Raw genomic sequence first — 18,122 nt, 5'->3', positions numbered from 1 at the left:
TCTACTGAAACTCATGGTGCTGGGGTATCCCACTTGGAGAGCAGGGACACGTCACAAATATGTTTAACCTGGGTTCCAACAGTACAACGTGGAGCCTGATTTCAACATAACAGATGCTGTATGAATTTGCCAGTTTTAGGGAAACATTTCAGTGAAAGGGAGTTGACATTACTTGTTCCACAAGCCAAGTGGCCCAGCCATCTTCAGCTTCTTCATCAATGACCTTACGTCCATCAAAAGATCAGAAGTGGGGATATTTGCTGATGATTGCACAATGTTCAGCACCATTTGTGACTCCTCATACACTGAAGCAGTCCATGCCCATATGCAGCAAGACCTGGACAACATTCATGCTTGGGCTGTTAAGTGGCAAGTAACATTCAAGCCACACAAGTGCCAGACAATGACCATCTCCAACTAGAGAGAATCTAACCATCGCCCCTTGACATTCACTGGCATTACCATAACTGAATCCCCCACTATCAACATCCTGGGTGTTAGTTGGATCCATGCCGGTTGGTGAAGTTAAAGCTAAGACACAGCTGCTTTCTTTGCTGGAGAGAGTTTATTGACTTAGTTCATGGTCAGCACTACTCCAAACACCCAGTGTCCCAGCTCTCCCCATTTATAGGTGTACAAATACTAATAACCTGTTTAACAGTGTAATTGCCATTAAACATTAACAATGTAATTAATACATTGACAGATTCCCCTCTTTTCTTTTAAATTAAAACTTTTGAAAACTCAAGAACAATCTTTCAAACAAATTGAAAATAAACAAAATTATATGTATTTTTCTAGCTTCTATGCCTCACATTGTATTGTAACAAACCATTAATAGATCTCTCATTCCCCTTCTTTAAACAAAGACATTTTTTCCTTCTTTACCAGATATAAACAATGACAGAGCAATCAAAGAAAACATCAATTTTCCATATCCTCATTATAACATCTAATAATTTCTTGGAGCAAACGCCTCTCTTTGTAAAACAGCTTGACAATTGGTGACTTGCATCCACCTATTTTATTTTGGAAATCTCTCTTTCCAACATTTCCTTTATGTTAGCAAGGTCAATCCTCAACAGTTTTTTTAAGTGACATCCTTTGTCGAATGAATATTGTCCCTATGAGAGCAGTTACCCACAAAGCATTCTATGGGGAAACTTTTCTCAGATTGCCCCTTGTATAGTATTTCCTTCAGCATATTAGATAATTACCCCTCATAGCTATTGCTTCTATTAACACCAGTGTTTCAGCAGCTAAGGTACTTTTAAGTACCCTTTTTATTTTTTTTCGCTTCCCAGACCAATAGGCAGAATTTATTATTCTTTCCCACCAAGAATATCATAAACCCTGCTGTGTTAGAATATCCATCTGGAAGACATGTAAAGCATCACTAAAAATGATTAACCTCATATCTCCCGGATCACCCAAGGCTGGAAGCTTGAGTATGCATTTCTCTGAATTTAATTTCTTTAATGTTTTATTTGCTCTCAGAACTTCCTCAACTGTAGCATGTTTCATCATAGAACCGAGTTCCAAAAAGTCATAACTAGCATCAGGTTTAGTCTGAGTGCACAACCAGGTCAACTGTCCAATCAAACTTCTTAATTGGTCTATTTCCTCCTTGGATGCAGGATCCTCCTTTGGTGAGGACCTGGCCCGATTTATTTGGGATATGATTGACGTTTTCTAAATGAGACTGTTGATCCAAGGCCACTCCTGACTTATTCTGCTTAATGTCTAACCCTATATATTTAAAAACCCCTGAAGCCTGACTTCCAACCTTAAATTCCTTCTTTATTTTAGCAATCACCCATTGCTCAACTTCTACAGAACCTCCCCACAGAAAATCCTCAACATGCATCATAAAGATGCCTGCTAGTTTCTCCTTGTGATACCAATTAAATATTGCTGGATCTGAATACAACCTGTTTTCAAAAGGACGGACCTACCTGAGATATACGATGCCTTTGATGCATCATTTAACCCATAAACGCACTTGTTCAATTTCCACAGTTTCCTTTCGATATCGCCAGCTTCTTTAGATGGTTTCAAAAACACTTCCCTTTGAAATTTCTTACCCTGCAAAAGTGCTGCTTTAATATCAGTCAATTTACATTCCCAGGAATATGTTGCTAAAAGAGCAAAGAAAATCTTCCAGCTCACTTTTCCTGCAGAAGGGGAGTCCACCCTGATCACCAAGTCTTGCTTCCAAACTCCGAGCTACTAGTCTAGCTTTAGCCTTATACGTGCCATCAGGAGGTGCTTTTACTGTGCATATCCACCTGTGTGATAAGGCCGGCCGTCCCCTCTCTGGTGTTTTAGTGTACACACCAAATTCTTTCCAACTCTTTTTGCTTGGCATTCTTTATCAACTTATCTTCTGATTTGTTAGTAGCCACTAAAACATCTCGATCAGAAGGGCTTCTACTTCTAGAGGCATTCCTGGCCTGTTCTGTGGTCTCTGTTTTTGTCAAACTACGACATTTACTTGCCCTCCTCTCTCTTTCTGGGCTGCTGCTACATGATCTCCCTCTCCTACGATCAGAGTCCCTTTAGCCAATCCATGATCATTGCTTAGGGTTGTGACCACTTTCCGGTCCACTTTCCGAGCTCACACTGCTTTCTGGCCTTCCACATCTTTACCTCATTTTGCCAACCCGTGGGTCTCGCCTCCTGCTCCTCATCTTGCACCTTCAGCCAATGTTTGTATTTGCTGGTGGCTTTTCCTGCTCTCCCTTTAATGATGGCATCCCTCCATTCACTGACCCCTACTGGCACATATGTTCCTCTAGTGCCAACTTTGGGTGGTTGTCCTTTGGGAAAAATAGACTTATCCTGCGCTTCAGTTTCATTTTGTTCATATTCAGTCGTCCCTTCATTTGCATTAATCTGCTCCTCATAATTGCCTAGTATACGTGTATGTGAAGTGCATGGTGCCTCTTCACTTTCTCTGCCCCGTTCAGATTCTGGAAATGATTAATCAGCGCCAATTAAGCCTCGAGGAATGTTTGATTGCCATGTTGCAAAATTACTGTTTCTCAGTCGCTGCCTTTCGCCTTACCTGGGCCTTTCCAATCTTTCAGCTCTTCTCTTTTGTGATGCACCCTGTCCCCTGGGTTAAATGGTATTCCTATCGGCCTTACGCAGTGTCCTGAGGCTCACTCAATTTTCTCAGCCTTGATAAATGCCTTTCTCCCTGTGTGCAGGGCATTCAAATACTCAGAAAAAGTTGAAATAATTGTCATCCCTTCCAAGGCTGGGGGTTGGTCCCACATCACCCAGGGTGTTTTTGAGTTTCTCTCATAAGCTAATTGACAGGGACTGTAGCCCCCAACCATTTGAAGTGAATTCCGCCCACGCCAGGGCTGATGTCAGCTTACAGCTTGGTTCAGAGTCAGAATAAAAATTCACCGAGGGAAATGTGTGGCGTTGCTGAGTCTACAGTTTCTAAATTGCTGTCAATCGCAGTGTCCTGTTGCTTGGTGATTTATATTTACAGTTGGATGCTGAGGATGGGCTCCTTCTCATCTGGTCGCCACACTATAGGAAGGATGTGATTGCACTGGAGAGGGTGCAGAGGACATTCACCAGGATGTTGCCTGGGCTGGAGCGTTTCAGCTATGAAAAGAGACTGGATAGGCTAGGGTTGCTTTCCTTAGAGCTGAGGGGGGACCTGATTGAGCCATACAAAATTATTAGGGGCATAGATAGGGTAGATAGGAAGAAACTTTTCCCCTTTGCAGAGGCATCACCAGGGGCCATCGATTTAATGTAAGGGGCAGGAGGTTTAGAGGGGATTTGAGGAAACATTTTTTCACCCAGAGGGTGGTTGGAATCTGGAACACACTGCCTGAGGGGGTGGCAGAGGCGGGAACTCCCACAGCATTTAAGAAGTATTTAGATGGGCACTTGAAACGCCATTGCATACAGGGCTATGGACCAAATGCTGGAAAATGGGATTAGAATAGATAGGTGCTGGATGGCCGGCATGGACATGATGGGCTGAAGGGCCTGTTTCTGTGCTGTATAATCTTAAGACTCTTCCCGAATTCATCTTTTCGTGTAGTAGCAAGTGTCATACATTAATTGTTTGCAATGTTTGTTCTGGCAGTGAGCCCCCTGTGTGTGTGAACCAAACAAGCTGTGCTCTTTGTCCCAACAGTTGGTGAGAAGTTCGCTTGCTCTGAGTGTTGCAGTGTTTGGTTTGTAGAATGAATGATCCAGTCATAGAGGCTGTGGCTTCAGCAGATGCAGAAACGCTTCTGAGAGAACTGTGTGGATGGAGCACAGGCAATCAAGAGGGAATTCAGATTTACTTGCTGGGGAGATTCCAATCCTGCATGTCACATGTGCCAGTCACCCTCCTTGCCCATCTCAAATAATATTCGTGCCACACAAGTGCCAGGCAATGACCATATCCAAACAAGAGACCATGTAACCACCTCCCCTTGACATTCAATGGCATTACCATTCAATGGCATTACCATCGCTGAATCCCCCACTACTAACATCCTGGGGGTTACCATTTACCAGAAACTGAACTGGACTAGCCAAATAAACACTGTGGCTACAAGAGCAGGTCAGAGGCTAGGAATCCTGTGGTGGGTAACTCACCTCCTGACTCCCCAAAGCCTGTCCACCATCTACAAGGCACAAGTCAGGAGTGTGATGGAATACTCCCCACTTGCCTGGATGAGTGCAGCTCCCACAACACTCAAGAAGCTTGACACTGTCCAGGACAAAGCAGCCCGCTTGATTGGCACATCCAGAAACATTCACTCCCTCCACCATCGACGCACAGTAGCAGCAGTGTGTACCATCTACAAGATGCACTGCAGCAACTCACCAAGGCTCCTTAGACCGCTAGCATTTAGAAGGACAAGGGCAGTAGACACATGAGAACGCCACATCCTGGAAGTTCCTATTGAAGTCACTCGCCATCCTGACTTGGAAATATATCGCCGTTTCTTTACTGTCACTGGGTCAAAATCCTGGAACTCCCTCCATATCAGCACTGTGGGTGTACCTAGACCACATGGACTGCAGCAGTTCAAGAAGGCAGCTTACCGCCACCTCAAGGGCAATTAGGGATAGGCAATAAATGCTGGCCCAGCCAGCGATGTCCACTTCCCACAAATAAATTAAAAACAAAATGCCTGCACTCATACGTCCCTGTCACAGGCATTGCCCGTGAGCCAACCTGCACACACCCAGGCTGCTGTTAACACTCTGCCCAACTTTCCTCATCCTTATGGGCAATGACTGATCTGCTCCTGCTAATTTCCTGGCTGTTGGCTGCAGTCACTGTTGTTCCTGATCCGCTGTGATTCTGTGGGCTGTAGTCTCGTCTCCGAGTTTGAAAGTTGAGGGTTCACGTCCCCATTCCAGAGGCTTGAGCACAAAATTGAGGCTAACATTCCCAAGTCCGAGGGAGGGCAGCACTGTTAGAGATGTTGAGGCATTAAACAGAGGGCTTATCTGCCCTCTTGGGTGGGTATGATTAGGTTCCACAGCCACTGGTCTGTACAAGAGCAGGAGAGTCCTCTCTTGTGTTCTGGCCAATATTTATCCCTCAGCCACGGTCACTGAAATCTAAGCACTATTTCATTGTTGCTTGTGGGAGCTTGCTGTGTGCAAATTGGCTGCTGTGTTTCCCACAATACAACTACTCTTCAAAACGTACTTCATTAGATTGACTTTGGGATGTCCTAATATCATTATGCAAATAATGATAATAAAAATATGCACGCAAATCCTTCCTTTCCTGATCACACTTCAAAAGTATTTCATTTCCTGTAAAGGAATCTTGGGATGCCCTGACGTTGTGAAAGGTGCTATATAAATGCAAGTTCTTCTATTATTTTCAAGTGGATTCCAAGCAAACGCCCCCAGCTCCTGCGGAGAGGAATACCGTTAATGTTTCGAGAAACGTTAACTGTATTCATCTCCACAGATGCTGTCAGACATGCTGTTTTTTTCCAAGTATTTTTGTTTTTGTTTCGGATTTCCAGCATGCGCAGTTTTTTGCTTTTATCACCCCCAGGCTCCTGTTCAGTAGCAATATGCAGTACCGGCTCCGCTCCGCTAGGTGGCAGTGCTGTTGCAGTACCGGCTCCGCTCCGCTAGGTGGCAGTGCTGATGATGCCTTGCAGTACCGGCTCCGCTCCGCTAGGTGACAGTGCTGATGATGCCTTGCAGTACCGGCTCCGCTCCGCTAGGTGACAGTGTTGACGATGCCTTGCATTACCGGCTCCGTCCGGCTGGCCACTGGCCGCACCCCCTCCCACCGGACCTGTCAATCAGCCCCCACCACCATGTGACTTCCGGGGCGTTTGTGACGTCGAAAGCCGGCGCCGGAATTGTGAAACGCGGCCTCAGGGCGGCAGATTAGCGACGCAATGGGAGATAATCAGAGTCCCGCTCCCGAGAGGGAGATGAAGGTGAGGGGAGGAGAGGGCAGGAGTGGGGGAGGAGGTTGTGGGGATCTCGAGGAGGGATGGGGAATTAACACAATGAAGCCCTGTGCGTCACAATAAAAACATGTCCCCCCACCCTAACCTCACCCCCACCCTAACCTCACCCCCACCCTAACCTCACCCCCACCCTAACCTCACCCCCACCCTAACCTCACCCCCACCCTAACCTCACCCCCAACCCCACCCTAACCTCACCCCCACCCTAACCTCACCCCCAACCCCACCCTAACCTCACCCCCACCCTAACCTCACCCCCAACCCCACCCTAACCTCACCCCCAACCCCACCCTAACCTCAGCCCCAACCCCACCCTAACCTCACCCCCAACCCCACCCTAACCTCACCCCCAACCCCACCCTAACCTCACCCCCAACCCCACCCTAACCTCACCCCCAACCCCACCCTAACCTCACCCCCCAACCCCACCCTAACCTCACCCCCCAACCCCACCCTAACCTCACCCCCCAACCCCACCCTAACCTCACCCCCCAACCCCACCCTAACCTCACCCCCCAACCCCACCCTAACCTCACCCCCCAACCCCACCCTAACCTCACCCCCCAAACCCACCCTAACCTCACCCCCAACCCACCCTAACCTCACCCCCCAACCCCACCCTAACCTCACCCCCCAACCCCACCCTAACCTCACCCCCAACCCCACCCTAACCTCACCCCCAACCCCACCCTAACCTCACCCCCAACCCCACCCTAACCTCACCCCCAACCCCACCCTAACCTCACCCCCAACCCCACCCTAACCTCACCCCCAACCCACCCTAACCTCACCCCCAACCCACCCTAACCTCACCCCCAACCCACCCTAACCTCACCCCCAACCCACCCTAACCTCACCCCCAACCCACCCTAACCTCACCCCCCAACCCCACCCTAACCTCACCCCCAACCCACCCTAACCTCACCCCCCAACCCCACCCTAACCTCACCCCCCAACCCCACCCTAACCTCACCCCCAACCCCCACTCTAACCTCACCCCCACCCCAACCCACCCTAACCTCACCCCCACCCCAACCCACCCTAACCTCACCCCCACCCCCAACCACCCTAACCTCACCCCCACCCCCAACCACCCTAACCCACCCTACCCTCAACCCCACCCCAACCCACCCTAACCTCACCCCCACCCACCCTAACCTCACCCTCACCCCCACCCCAACCCCAAATCTAAATCCCTTCTTCAGGGGGAGGTTAAATAGAAACTGATATAATAAAAACACACTTGGCCAATTCAGGGGGAGATGAAATAGGCAACTAGGTCAGGAGACCCCTCTGGCCCTGATGATGCTGTACAATACCAACTTTAATTCACCAATCTTTCTGAGATTCTCATTCGCCATCCATAGAACTGAGCAGCTGCTGTGTGTGGTTTGTGGGCCTGTGTTTAATGTTGAGGGTGAGGATTATAATTGTGTAGCATCGAGCCTTACAGGCCACTTTTAAGATTTAATTTCTGCTCCTCCCGACACCAGATCTTGGTGATATAATTTATCTACCAGTGATACAGCGGCATCGAGATCACCCTTTCCCAACTACAGAAATTCAAGCTGGTCAGATTGCAAAAAAACACAAGGACTGAGTTGTCCAGACTTTGTGGGCTGCAATTGCCAGGGTTACCTGTGGACTTACAGAACTTTTCAGCTCAGAGGGAGGCTTTTCGGCCCATCATACCGGTGCTACCTCTTTTAATGAGCACTCCGATTAGCTCACCCCAGTCCCTGCTCTTTTCCCATGGTCGTGTAAATGTTTTCCTTTTCAGTATTTATGCAATTCCATTTTGAAAGTTTGGGACACTCAAAGTCTAAAATGTTGGAGGTCTTTTTATATTGGCCTTGATTTACTTATTCAGAGGATGATTGTCACTGGTTTGTTTCCCATCCCTAATTGCCCTTCGGAAGATGGTGGTGAGCTGCCTTCTTGAACCACTGCAGTCCCTGTAGCGTAGGTACATCCACAGTACTGTTGGAGAGAGACTTCGAGGATTTTGATCCAGTGATAGTGAAGGAACGACGATGTAGTTCGAAGTCAGGATGTTGTGTGGTTCGGAGGGGAGCTTGAAGGTGGTGGTGTTCCCATCTGCTGCCCTGTCCTTCTAGGTAGTAGAGGTTGTGGGTTTGGAAGGTGTTGAAGGAGTCTTGGTGAATTGCTGCTGTGCACATTTTAGATGTTATGCACAGCTACCTGATACTGTCTGCCCCTACAGCTTTATGTTGTTTTCCTATTGCCCTGGCATGTCGACAGCCTTGTCCATTTACGCTATTATGGTGGCAAGGACATCTATACAGAAGGCTGAGTTTGTTGCCTTCCAGCATGCAGTTCCCACGTGTGCATAAAAAATATCTCATCTCCCCCTCTAGTTCTTTTGCAAATTTCTCCCTCTAGTTCTTTTGCAAATTATCTTAAATTTGTGTTTAAACAACTTCTCCTTATTTACCCCATAAAAACTGTTGATGAATTTGAACACAGCTGTTTAATCCCTCCTTAGCCTTCTCCGTTTTAAGAATGACAAACCCCAATTTCTTTCATCTCCGCATAACTGAAGTCCCTCACCCCTGGCAGCATTCTAGTTAATCTCTTCTGCACCCTCTCCAATGTTTTGTGATCCTTCGTAAAGTACAGTGCCCAGAATATTTAAGAGATGCAAAATTTCAACAACCTATTTGCACAATTTGTTTTAGCATCCCAGCGTCCTAGAGCCTGAGTTTGAATATTTGTTTAATGTTAATTTTAATCTAATTTTAGTTTTGTTTTCTTTGTTGCAGTAGTAGTGGTGGTGTGTTATAATTCACTCACTTTTACATGCATGTTGTAGTCATGGAGCTATGGATAGTGATGGTAGAGGCTCCAATGCTCTTTCCATCACATGGCTGACCAGAAATCTCTCCCACTCTTGGCACTTGCCATTGGTGTGCGTTGGAAGGATTTGCAGGTGGATATAACAAACCTGTTTGGTTGTGTTATGAACGCACCTTCCCTGGCCATCAGAACCCTAGGGTGGGACTCAAACCCAGATTTTCTGGCTCAGAGGCAGGGATGCTACCCACTACGCCACAAGACCTCCTTGAGGTCTCTGACTTGCCTGTAGATTTAAGCGGAAGCTGTGAATCCGAGATGCCAACTCCTTTGTGCTCAACTATGCCTTCATTTTAATCCATCTCTTGCACATTACACCTTCAAATGTGAGTCCGTGTCATTGAGTCCAGGCCTGTGGCCCTGCTCGAGCCATACTGTCCACCAGTAATAGGCTCAGGTTTACATTCCTGAGCTGGACAGACCCGGAAAAGGCCCAGCTCTAATCCCTGGTTAAACTTGAGGTCCTGCCTGCCCTGTCAGGTGGACATGAAACACCCCATTGCACAATTTGAGAAGAGTAGGAGAGTTCACCCCAGTGTCCTGGCAATATTTAACTGCAAAGCTCTTAGCTCTGATCTCCCAAACTCCAGTTCCAGAATTTTGCTGGCTGGCGCCTCTCCCCTGCTGGGCTTTGCTCCACTATTGCCCCGTTTGCCTTATGTGCCCTGGCCCCTAATGATGGACTGAGTAAATTGGGTCTGTACTCTCTAGAGTTGAGAAGAATTGAGAGGTGATATTATATACAAGATTCTGAGGGGGCTTGACAGGGTAAACACTGAGATGTCGTTTCCCCCTGGCTGTGGGATCTAAAACACAGGGGGCAGAACTCAGGATAAGGGGTAGATTATTTAGAACTGAGATGAGAATTTACTTCACTCAAAGGGCTGTGAATCTTTGGAATTCTCTACCCCAGAGGGTTGTGGATGCTCCATTGTTGAATATATTTAAGGCTGGGATAGACGGATGTTTGATCTCTCAGAATTGAGGGATATGGGGAGCGGACAGGAAAGTGAGGTTGAGGTAGAAGATCTGCCATGATTGTATAGGAATGTCTTGTGTTTCTATAACCTTGATTAAAACCTGCAGCTGAACACTTGCTGTCCCCTCCACACACCCGCTTTTCTGCAACTTCTAAAGCCCCGACGAATACCCTTTTAGACTTTTGGTTTGCTGTCTGCTCTACATCTCCTGGCTCTCATCAGTGGCTGTAGCATCCCTGAAATACTCTTTGCAACCCCCTGGTCAAATCTCCTCACCTCCTCCTAGTTTTCTGTCTAAGTCTTTAACTGTTGCTGTTGGTGATCATCCCCTAATCATTTTCCAACTCAAGCTCATGTTGTTTATCTTGCCCGTAACTTGTATAAGGATGTTTTGATAAAGGTACTAAGGAAGTAAAAGTTCTACTGCAGAACTGTTACGGAATGGTACAGCACAGAAGGAGGCCATTCGGCTCATCATACCTTGCGCTGGCTCTGTGAAAGAGCTGTCCGCTCAATAGATTCCTTCCCTTTCCCATATCCCTGCAAATAACCTCCCCTTCAAGTATTTATCCAATTTCCTTCTTGTGTTAACCTTTTGTGGTTTAATAGATGACACCATTTGAGTGTTAGTTTTCTGTATTGTTCCAGCACTGCTGTTTAATAATTGTTGCTGTCCCTGATTTTTGATAGCTGCCCCATGTCATTTGCCTCCGCAGAACTTCCAGTTCCGTCAGATGAAGAAAATCCGAATCTTTGAGTCTCCAAATGAATTGCCGAAGGATCGGGTTAATCTCCTGGCCTTGTCCAATATTTATGGGCTGGTCTTTATGGGATGGAAAAGTGGCCTGAAGATTATCAATAGTCAGTACATTGTCCTGGCTGACAATAACGAGGGGAACATTAATGCAATAAGTAGGTATATTTTGCACCTTATTCATTTCTTCCTTTTGATTGAGGCCTCCTTCAGGCAATCTCCTTTCAGCTCTGGGTACTGAATCTTCAAAGGGTTACATTGACCTTGGATGGAGTGGATTATCATAAGAAAAATGAGTAAGCCATTCGGCCCATCATGCCTGCCCTGCTGTTCAATAAGATCATGGCTGACCTGATTGTGACTTTAACTCGACCTTCCTGCCTGTCCCCCATAACCTTTGACTCCATTAATGAGGAGAGATTACCCCGTGCAGGGATCCACAATCCCAGCTTGTCGATCGGAATAGACAGGCTTTTGACTGTGGTGTTTGGGATTTTGAAAGAAATTTTTAAAATAGGTAGGAAGTTTTGCTGCTGTTTGGGGAGTGTAACAAAAGGGACGTCACCTTAAAGTTAAAGCCAGGCCAGTCAGGAGTGAAGGAGACACTATTTCATGCAGAGTGGTAGAAGTGTGGAACTCTCTTCTGTAAAAAGCAATAGCTGCTGGCTCAATTAATGGTTTTAAATGAGATCAAAAGACTTTTGCTTGACGGTTATGAAAGGATATGGAGCTAAATTGGGTGGGTGGTTGGGGTTAAGGGATAGATCTGCATTAATCTTGTTGCATGGCAGAACAGGTGGAATGTCCTCCTGTTCTTAATAGCTGAGCACGTGGAAAACAGTGGCAGAATCAGACAGAGTCAGCATGGATTTATGAAAGGAAAATCATGCTTGATAAATCTACTGGAATTTTTCGAGGGTGTAACTGGTAGAGTTGATGAGTGGAAGCCAGTGGATGTGGTTTATTTGGACTTTCAGGAGGCTTTCGACAAAGTCCCACATAAGAGATTGCCGTGTAAAATTAAAGCGCATAGGATTGGGGGTGGTGTATTGAGATGGATAGAAAACTGGTTGGCAGACAGGAAACAAAGAGTAGGAATAAACGGGTCTTTTTCCGAATGGCAGGCAGTGACTAGTGGGGTACTGCAGGGATCGGTGCCGGGACCCCAGTTATTCGCAATATATATTCATGATTTAGATGAGGGAATTAAATGTAATATCTCCAAATTTGCAGATGACACAAAGCTGGGTGGGAAGGTGAGCTGTGAGGAGGATGCAGAGATGCTTCTGTGTGATTTGGACAAGCTGAGTGAGTGGGCAAATGCATGGCAGATACAGCATAACGTGGATAAATGTGAGGTTATCCATTTTGGTAGCAAAAACAGGAAGGCAGCTTATTATCTGAATGGCTATAAATTGAGAGAGGGGAATGTGCATTGAGACCTGGGTGTCCTTGTACACCAGTCGCTGAAGGTAAGCATGCAGGTGCAGCAGGCAGTAAAGAAGGCAAATGGTATGTTGGCCTTCATAGCCAGAGGATTCGAGTACAGGAACAGGGATGTCTTGCTGCAATTGTACAGGGCCTTGGTGAGACCACACCTGGAATATTGTGTGCAGTTTTGGTCTCCTTATCTGAGGGAGGATGTACTTGCTATAGAGGGAGTGCAGCGAAGGTTTACCCGACTGATTCCTGGGATGGCAGGACTGACATATGAGGAGAAATTGAGTCGATTAGAATTATATTCGCTGGAATTCAGAAGAATGAGGGGGGGGATCTCATAGAAACCTATAAAACTCTAACAGGACTAGACAGGGTAGATGCAGGAAGGATGTTCCCGATGGTGGGGGAGTTCAGCACCAGGGGTCACAGTCTGAGGATATGGGGTAGACCATTTAGAACTGAGATGAGGAGAAATTTCTTCACCCAGAGAGTGATGAGCCTGTGGAATTCGTTACCACAGAAAGTAGTTGAGACCAAAACATTGTATGTTTTCAAGAAGGAGTTAGATATAGCTATTGGGGCGAAAGGGATCAAAGGGTTTGGGGAGAAAGCGGGGGCAGGGCTATTGAGTTGGATGATCAGCCATGACCATAATGAATGGGGGAGCAGGCTCGAAGGGCCGAATGGCCTACTCCTCCTAGTTTCTATGTTTATGTTCTTTCTGAGTTGCCTGCTCCTGTGTCCTTGGACAATATGCAGCCTAATTGCTCCAGGATCAGGTTTGGCAATGGAGGAGTTGCAGTTAATCCTGGGGCCCAAAGTGTTGATGGTTGGCTGTGGGGGGGGGGGTTGCAAACACAGTGCAGAGGTAAAGACCATGTGGTCCATTTCTTCAAGGGACACGCCAACAAAAACAAAATTTGAAAAGGAAACTCATCAAATTTAAATTAAAATAACATTTTGGGCCAGGGGGTGGAGATCAAGTCCAGCTCCTGTAGTGCCCACTGGTCGTGGCAGTTCTTCTATATACCAATATAATAAACTAATTAACAATCTAATTAACTAGTGAAGTGGCCCTTAAAGGGGCATTGTAACAAAAACAAAGCTTTAAAGGAAACTAAACAGATTAAATTAAAGTAACATTTTTGGGGGAGATGATGCACTCCAGCCCCTGCAGTGCCTATTGGCCGTGGAAGGCCTCAAGCGTACCGGCAGACACCGCCTGCAGTGCCCACTGGCCGTGGAAGGCCTCAAGCGTACCGGCAGACACCGCCTGCAGTGCCCACTGGCCGTGGAAGGCCTCAAGCGTACCGGCAGACACCGCCTGCAGTGCCCACTGGCCGTGGAAGGCCTCAAGCGTACTGGCAGACACCGCCTGCAGTGCCCACTGGCCGTGGAAGGCCTCAAGCGTACTGGCAGACACCGCCTGCAGTGCCCACTGGCCGTGGAAGGCCTCAAGCGTACTGGCAGACACCGCCTGCAGTGCCCACTGGCCGTGGAAGGCCTCAAGCGTACCGGCAGACACCGCCTGCAGTGCCCACTGGTTGTGCCAATTCCTCTTCATATTCTCCTGAGCAAAACAAATAACTAATTAAACAAATTAACTAATTAACAGCCCCTGAAAGGGGCACTGTACCAAAAAAAAACTTTGAGGGAAACTTATCAAAATTAAATTAAAATAAAGCCCCTGGGGTTTGTGATGTACTCCAGCCCCTGTGCCGCACAGCAGTCTTGGCAGTTCCTCTTTAGAAGTGCTCAATACTTGCTTTATATGTGGATGAGTGCAGCTCCAATAACACTCGAAGCTTACACCATCCAGGACAAAGCAGCCCGCTTGATTGGCACCCCATCCACAAACATTCACTCCCTCCACCACCGACGCACAGTGGCAGCAGTGTGTACCATTTACAAGATGCACTGCAGCAATTCACCAAGGATCCTTACTTACCTTCCAAACCCATGACCACTACTATCTAGAAGGACAAGGGCAGCAGATATATGGGAACACCACCACCTGGAAGTTTCCCTCCAAGTCACTCAGCATCCTGACTTGGAAATATATCGCCGTTCCTTCACTGTCGCTGGGTCTAAATCCTGGAACTCCCTCCCTAACAGCACAGTGGGTGTACCTACACCACATGGACTGCAGCGGTTCAAGATGGCAGCTCACCACCTTCTAATGGGCAATTGGGGATGGGCAATAAATGTTGGCCCAGCCAGCAAAGCCCACATCCCATGAATGAATAAAAAAAAACTTAATTAATTGATACCCCCCACCTGTTTAACAATACAATTAACAATAGACAAGGTGGGGGCCCTATACTGTTAGATAGCCCTGTAACACCTTCACCAATCTCACACATGAAGAACAGTCGCTTTGAGTTTTTGGAGTTATCCTAAGATCCATGAATGAAAGAACCTCGAGGTCTCTTGAACAGGAAAGGTTGAGAATTAGTGTCTTTCCATCCAATGCCAGGCCTGGAGGAATGAAGGAGAAAAACGTTGAAAAGGACTGGGGAAGGGCTAAGAAAGTGAGCCCATTCCATGTGTGGAGGACATTTCTGAGAAGCAGCTTTAAATTAATTGAACTTTATTTCCACCTCACTCGGCTGCCATAGTGGGATTTGAGCTCATTTCTTAGAAGCAGGCCCGTGGATTACTCATCCAGTAACATAGTGCATAACCACAATGCTGCAGTCCCCCTAAATGCTGCACTCTGGTGTGTCTGTATCTAAACCTAGCCCTCTTTCTCTTGTTACAGTCGAAGATGCCCCTCTCATGTCGGTTTCTATGAAGCTCCCAGTACACCACATTGCCCTGAGCTGTGATGATTTCACCCTGTCTGTTGCCATGTCATCAGAGGAATATGGGCTGGTCATTGCCTTCTTTGATGTGCGGACGTTTTTGAACAAGGTGAGTGTTGATTTTCCTCCATGTACCCCATAGCTTCACTGCTGTGAACAAGCTCGGTGTTTTTTACACTTGCTGTACGTTAGTGTGAAGTTCACCTGGGAACCTTCATTTAGGCAGCATCACATAGAGGGGATGTTTACTGATCCAGTAATATCACAGAATCATACAGCACAGGTGGTGGCAGTTCGGCCCATCCTATTCAACAGCACCTTCCAAACCGGCGACCTCTTAGCACCCAGAAGGACAAGGGCAGCAGATGCGTGGGAACGCCACCACCTGCAAGTTCCCCATCAAGTCACACACCATCCTTACTTGGAACTATATCGCTGTTCCTTCACTGTCATTGGGTCAAAATCTTGCACTCCATCTCAGACGCACCGTGGGTGTTGGACAGCACCGAGGAGAGACAACCACCAGTTGAGCTGCCAGCTCTCTTCCCTGGTGAAACTGTTGCGACTGAGGGTCTGTTGAAAATTTCAAAGCTGAGATCGATAAATGTTTGTTAGGCAAGGGTATTAAGGGTAACAGAACCAAGTCGAATAGATGGAGTTAAGATACAGATCAGGCATGCACTAATTGAATGGAGGTACAGGTTTGAAGGGCTGAATGGCCTCTTCCTGTTCCTATAAGCCAAAGTTTGTTTGCTTTGAGACAGGAGAGCGTTTGACAAATACGAAATGATCCTGCCTCTCTTAATTATATTAAATCTATCATTTTATTCGTATCCCCACCAAGTGGGTAGAGAATGCATGAGGGATTCTTTAATGGGGCCTATTATCACAGAATTGATATCAATGAATGGTTATTCAAAATTCCTATCCTTGTGTTCAAATCCTTCCATGGCCTTACCCCTCCCTATCTCGGCAATCTCCTTCAGCCCTCCTTTCTCTGATCTCCCTACTTCTCCAATCCTGCCTGTTGAGCATCCGTGATTTTAATTGTTGGCCATGTCTCAGCTGCTGAGGCCCAAAGCGCTAGAATTCCCTCCCTAAACCTCTCCAACTCGCCTCCTTTAAGATGCTCCTTAAAATCTATCCCTTTTGTTAATTAAACACAATTACTATGCAATTTGCTGGTGGAAGATATTAATTGGTGTTTCACTTCACATATTAAGAGACAGAAACTGAAGCTGGTATGTGATTGAGTTAGGAGATATATGCTTGTAATGTTTCCCTCTGTAAATAAATGTTAGACTGGGTAAAGATAGGCTCAATTGACTTCCTTGAATATGGCACCTTTGAGACCTTGACTCCCTGTCCTGATATCTCCTTATGTGGCTCAGCGTTGAGTTTGGTGTTATTGCGCTACTGTGGAATACCTTGGAATATCTTTAGGGCTGTGATGGGCGCTGAATAAACGCAAGCTCTTCTTGTTGTAGGAGAAACAGCAGAAGCGACCGTTTGTGTACTATAAACCGGAAACCAAGTGCACGGTGATGGATTTAAAATGGAATCCCGCAGTGAACAGTATCCTGGCTGTCTGCCAGTCTGATGGCAGCTTGACCATATTGGAAGTTACTGACGTCATTAAGCAGCATGCCTCCCTTCCACCCACAGCTGGTATTACCTCATGTACGTATATCTTTTGTTACACAGGGTGCAGGGACAGGCAAGAATTGTACTGATCCCATTGTGTCATTTGTACATTGTAGCTTGTGCCGTTAATGCTACCTGGGGTGAGTGGGGAGCGTGTTTCTGTCTGTTTTCTGCACAGTGAGTGTTAACCGATTGTACCCTTCACTGTTTTTGTGTTGTTGAAGTAACTGGCCCACTTTGAGTTTACGGCTCGCAAATCTGCAACAAAACATTGGTCAAGTATTTTTTTTTAAAAAGTGATAATTGGCCAGATCGGGCTAGAAAATTGGTGCAGCGGGTCATGACCTTTGACCTTGTGAGATGCTGTGCAGTATAATTGTCTGTGTGGGGAATTGTTTTCTCCCTGATCTTGCCACTATGCCCAGGCTCAACAAAGTGTCCTAGAAATGAGAGCTTCTAACTTGTGATCATGGGCCACAACCCATGGGTGTGAAACTCTGTCCAGGGGGAGGTGTGGCATAGGGGTTTGTCACTCGCCTGCTAATCTATGCAAATGCTCTGGGGACATCGGCTCAAATCTCATCAGGGCGGCCGGTGGAATTAAAATTAATAATTCAATTAATTAAAAGATCTGGATTTTTTTTTTTTATTCATTCATCTGTTGCCCATCATTTGTTGAGAATTGAGTGGCTTGTAGGCCATTTCAGAGGGCAGTTAAGAGTCAACCACATTGCCGTGGGCCTGGAGTCATATGTAGGCCAGGCCAGGTAAGGATGGCAGATTTCCTTCCCTAAAGGACGTTAGTGAACCAGATGGGTTTTTACAACAATGGTTTCATTAGAATTTTAATTCAAATTTTCACCATCTGCTGTGGTGGGATTCAAACCCCAGCCCCCAGAGCATTATCCTGGGTCTCTGGATTACTAGTCCAGTGACTATGCCACGAACTCCCTCCTAAATATAAAAGCTAGCCTGAGTAATGTTGACTATGACATTATCATTGATTGTCAAAACCTTAATGCCCTTTAGGGAAGGAACTCTGACGTCCTTATCTGGTCTGGCCTACATGTGACTCTAGACTCTTAGCAGTGTGGTTGACTATTAACTGCTCTCGAGGGCAATTCGGGATGGGCAATTCGGGATGGGC

The 18,122-nt window shown here is 46.6% G+C and overlaps 1 protein-coding gene across 1 annotated transcript in view; it reads left to right on the top strand.

Moving 5' to 3' along the window:
* The first annotated feature begins 6,398 nt into the window (after nucleotides 1–6,398).
* The window catches only part of nup214 (nucleoporin 214), a 127,513-nt gene continuing 115,789 nt past the window's right edge, over nucleotides 6,399–18,122 (top strand). The window contains exons 1-4 of the mRNA XM_078551278.1: nucleotides 6,399–6,446; nucleotides 11,050–11,245; nucleotides 15,289–15,440; nucleotides 16,819–17,011. Coding sequence (XP_078407404.1) covers nucleotides 6,405–6,446; nucleotides 11,050–11,245; nucleotides 15,289–15,440; nucleotides 16,819–17,011 — 583 coding nt within the window. The 5' untranslated portion in view covers nucleotides 6,399–6,404. The remainder of the gene's footprint in view (nucleotides 6,447–11,049; nucleotides 11,246–15,288; nucleotides 15,441–16,818; nucleotides 17,012–18,122) is intronic.

Source organism: Cetorhinus maximus, chromosome 10 (genome assembly GCF_964194155.1).
Source record: "Cetorhinus maximus chromosome 10, sCetMax3.hap1.1, whole genome shotgun sequence".
Lineage (NCBI taxonomy): Eukaryota > Metazoa > Chordata > Chondrichthyes > Lamniformes > Cetorhinidae > Cetorhinus > Cetorhinus maximus.
Note: the sequence above shows the minus strand (reverse complement) of the source record. Positions and strands in the feature narration are given on the sequence as shown.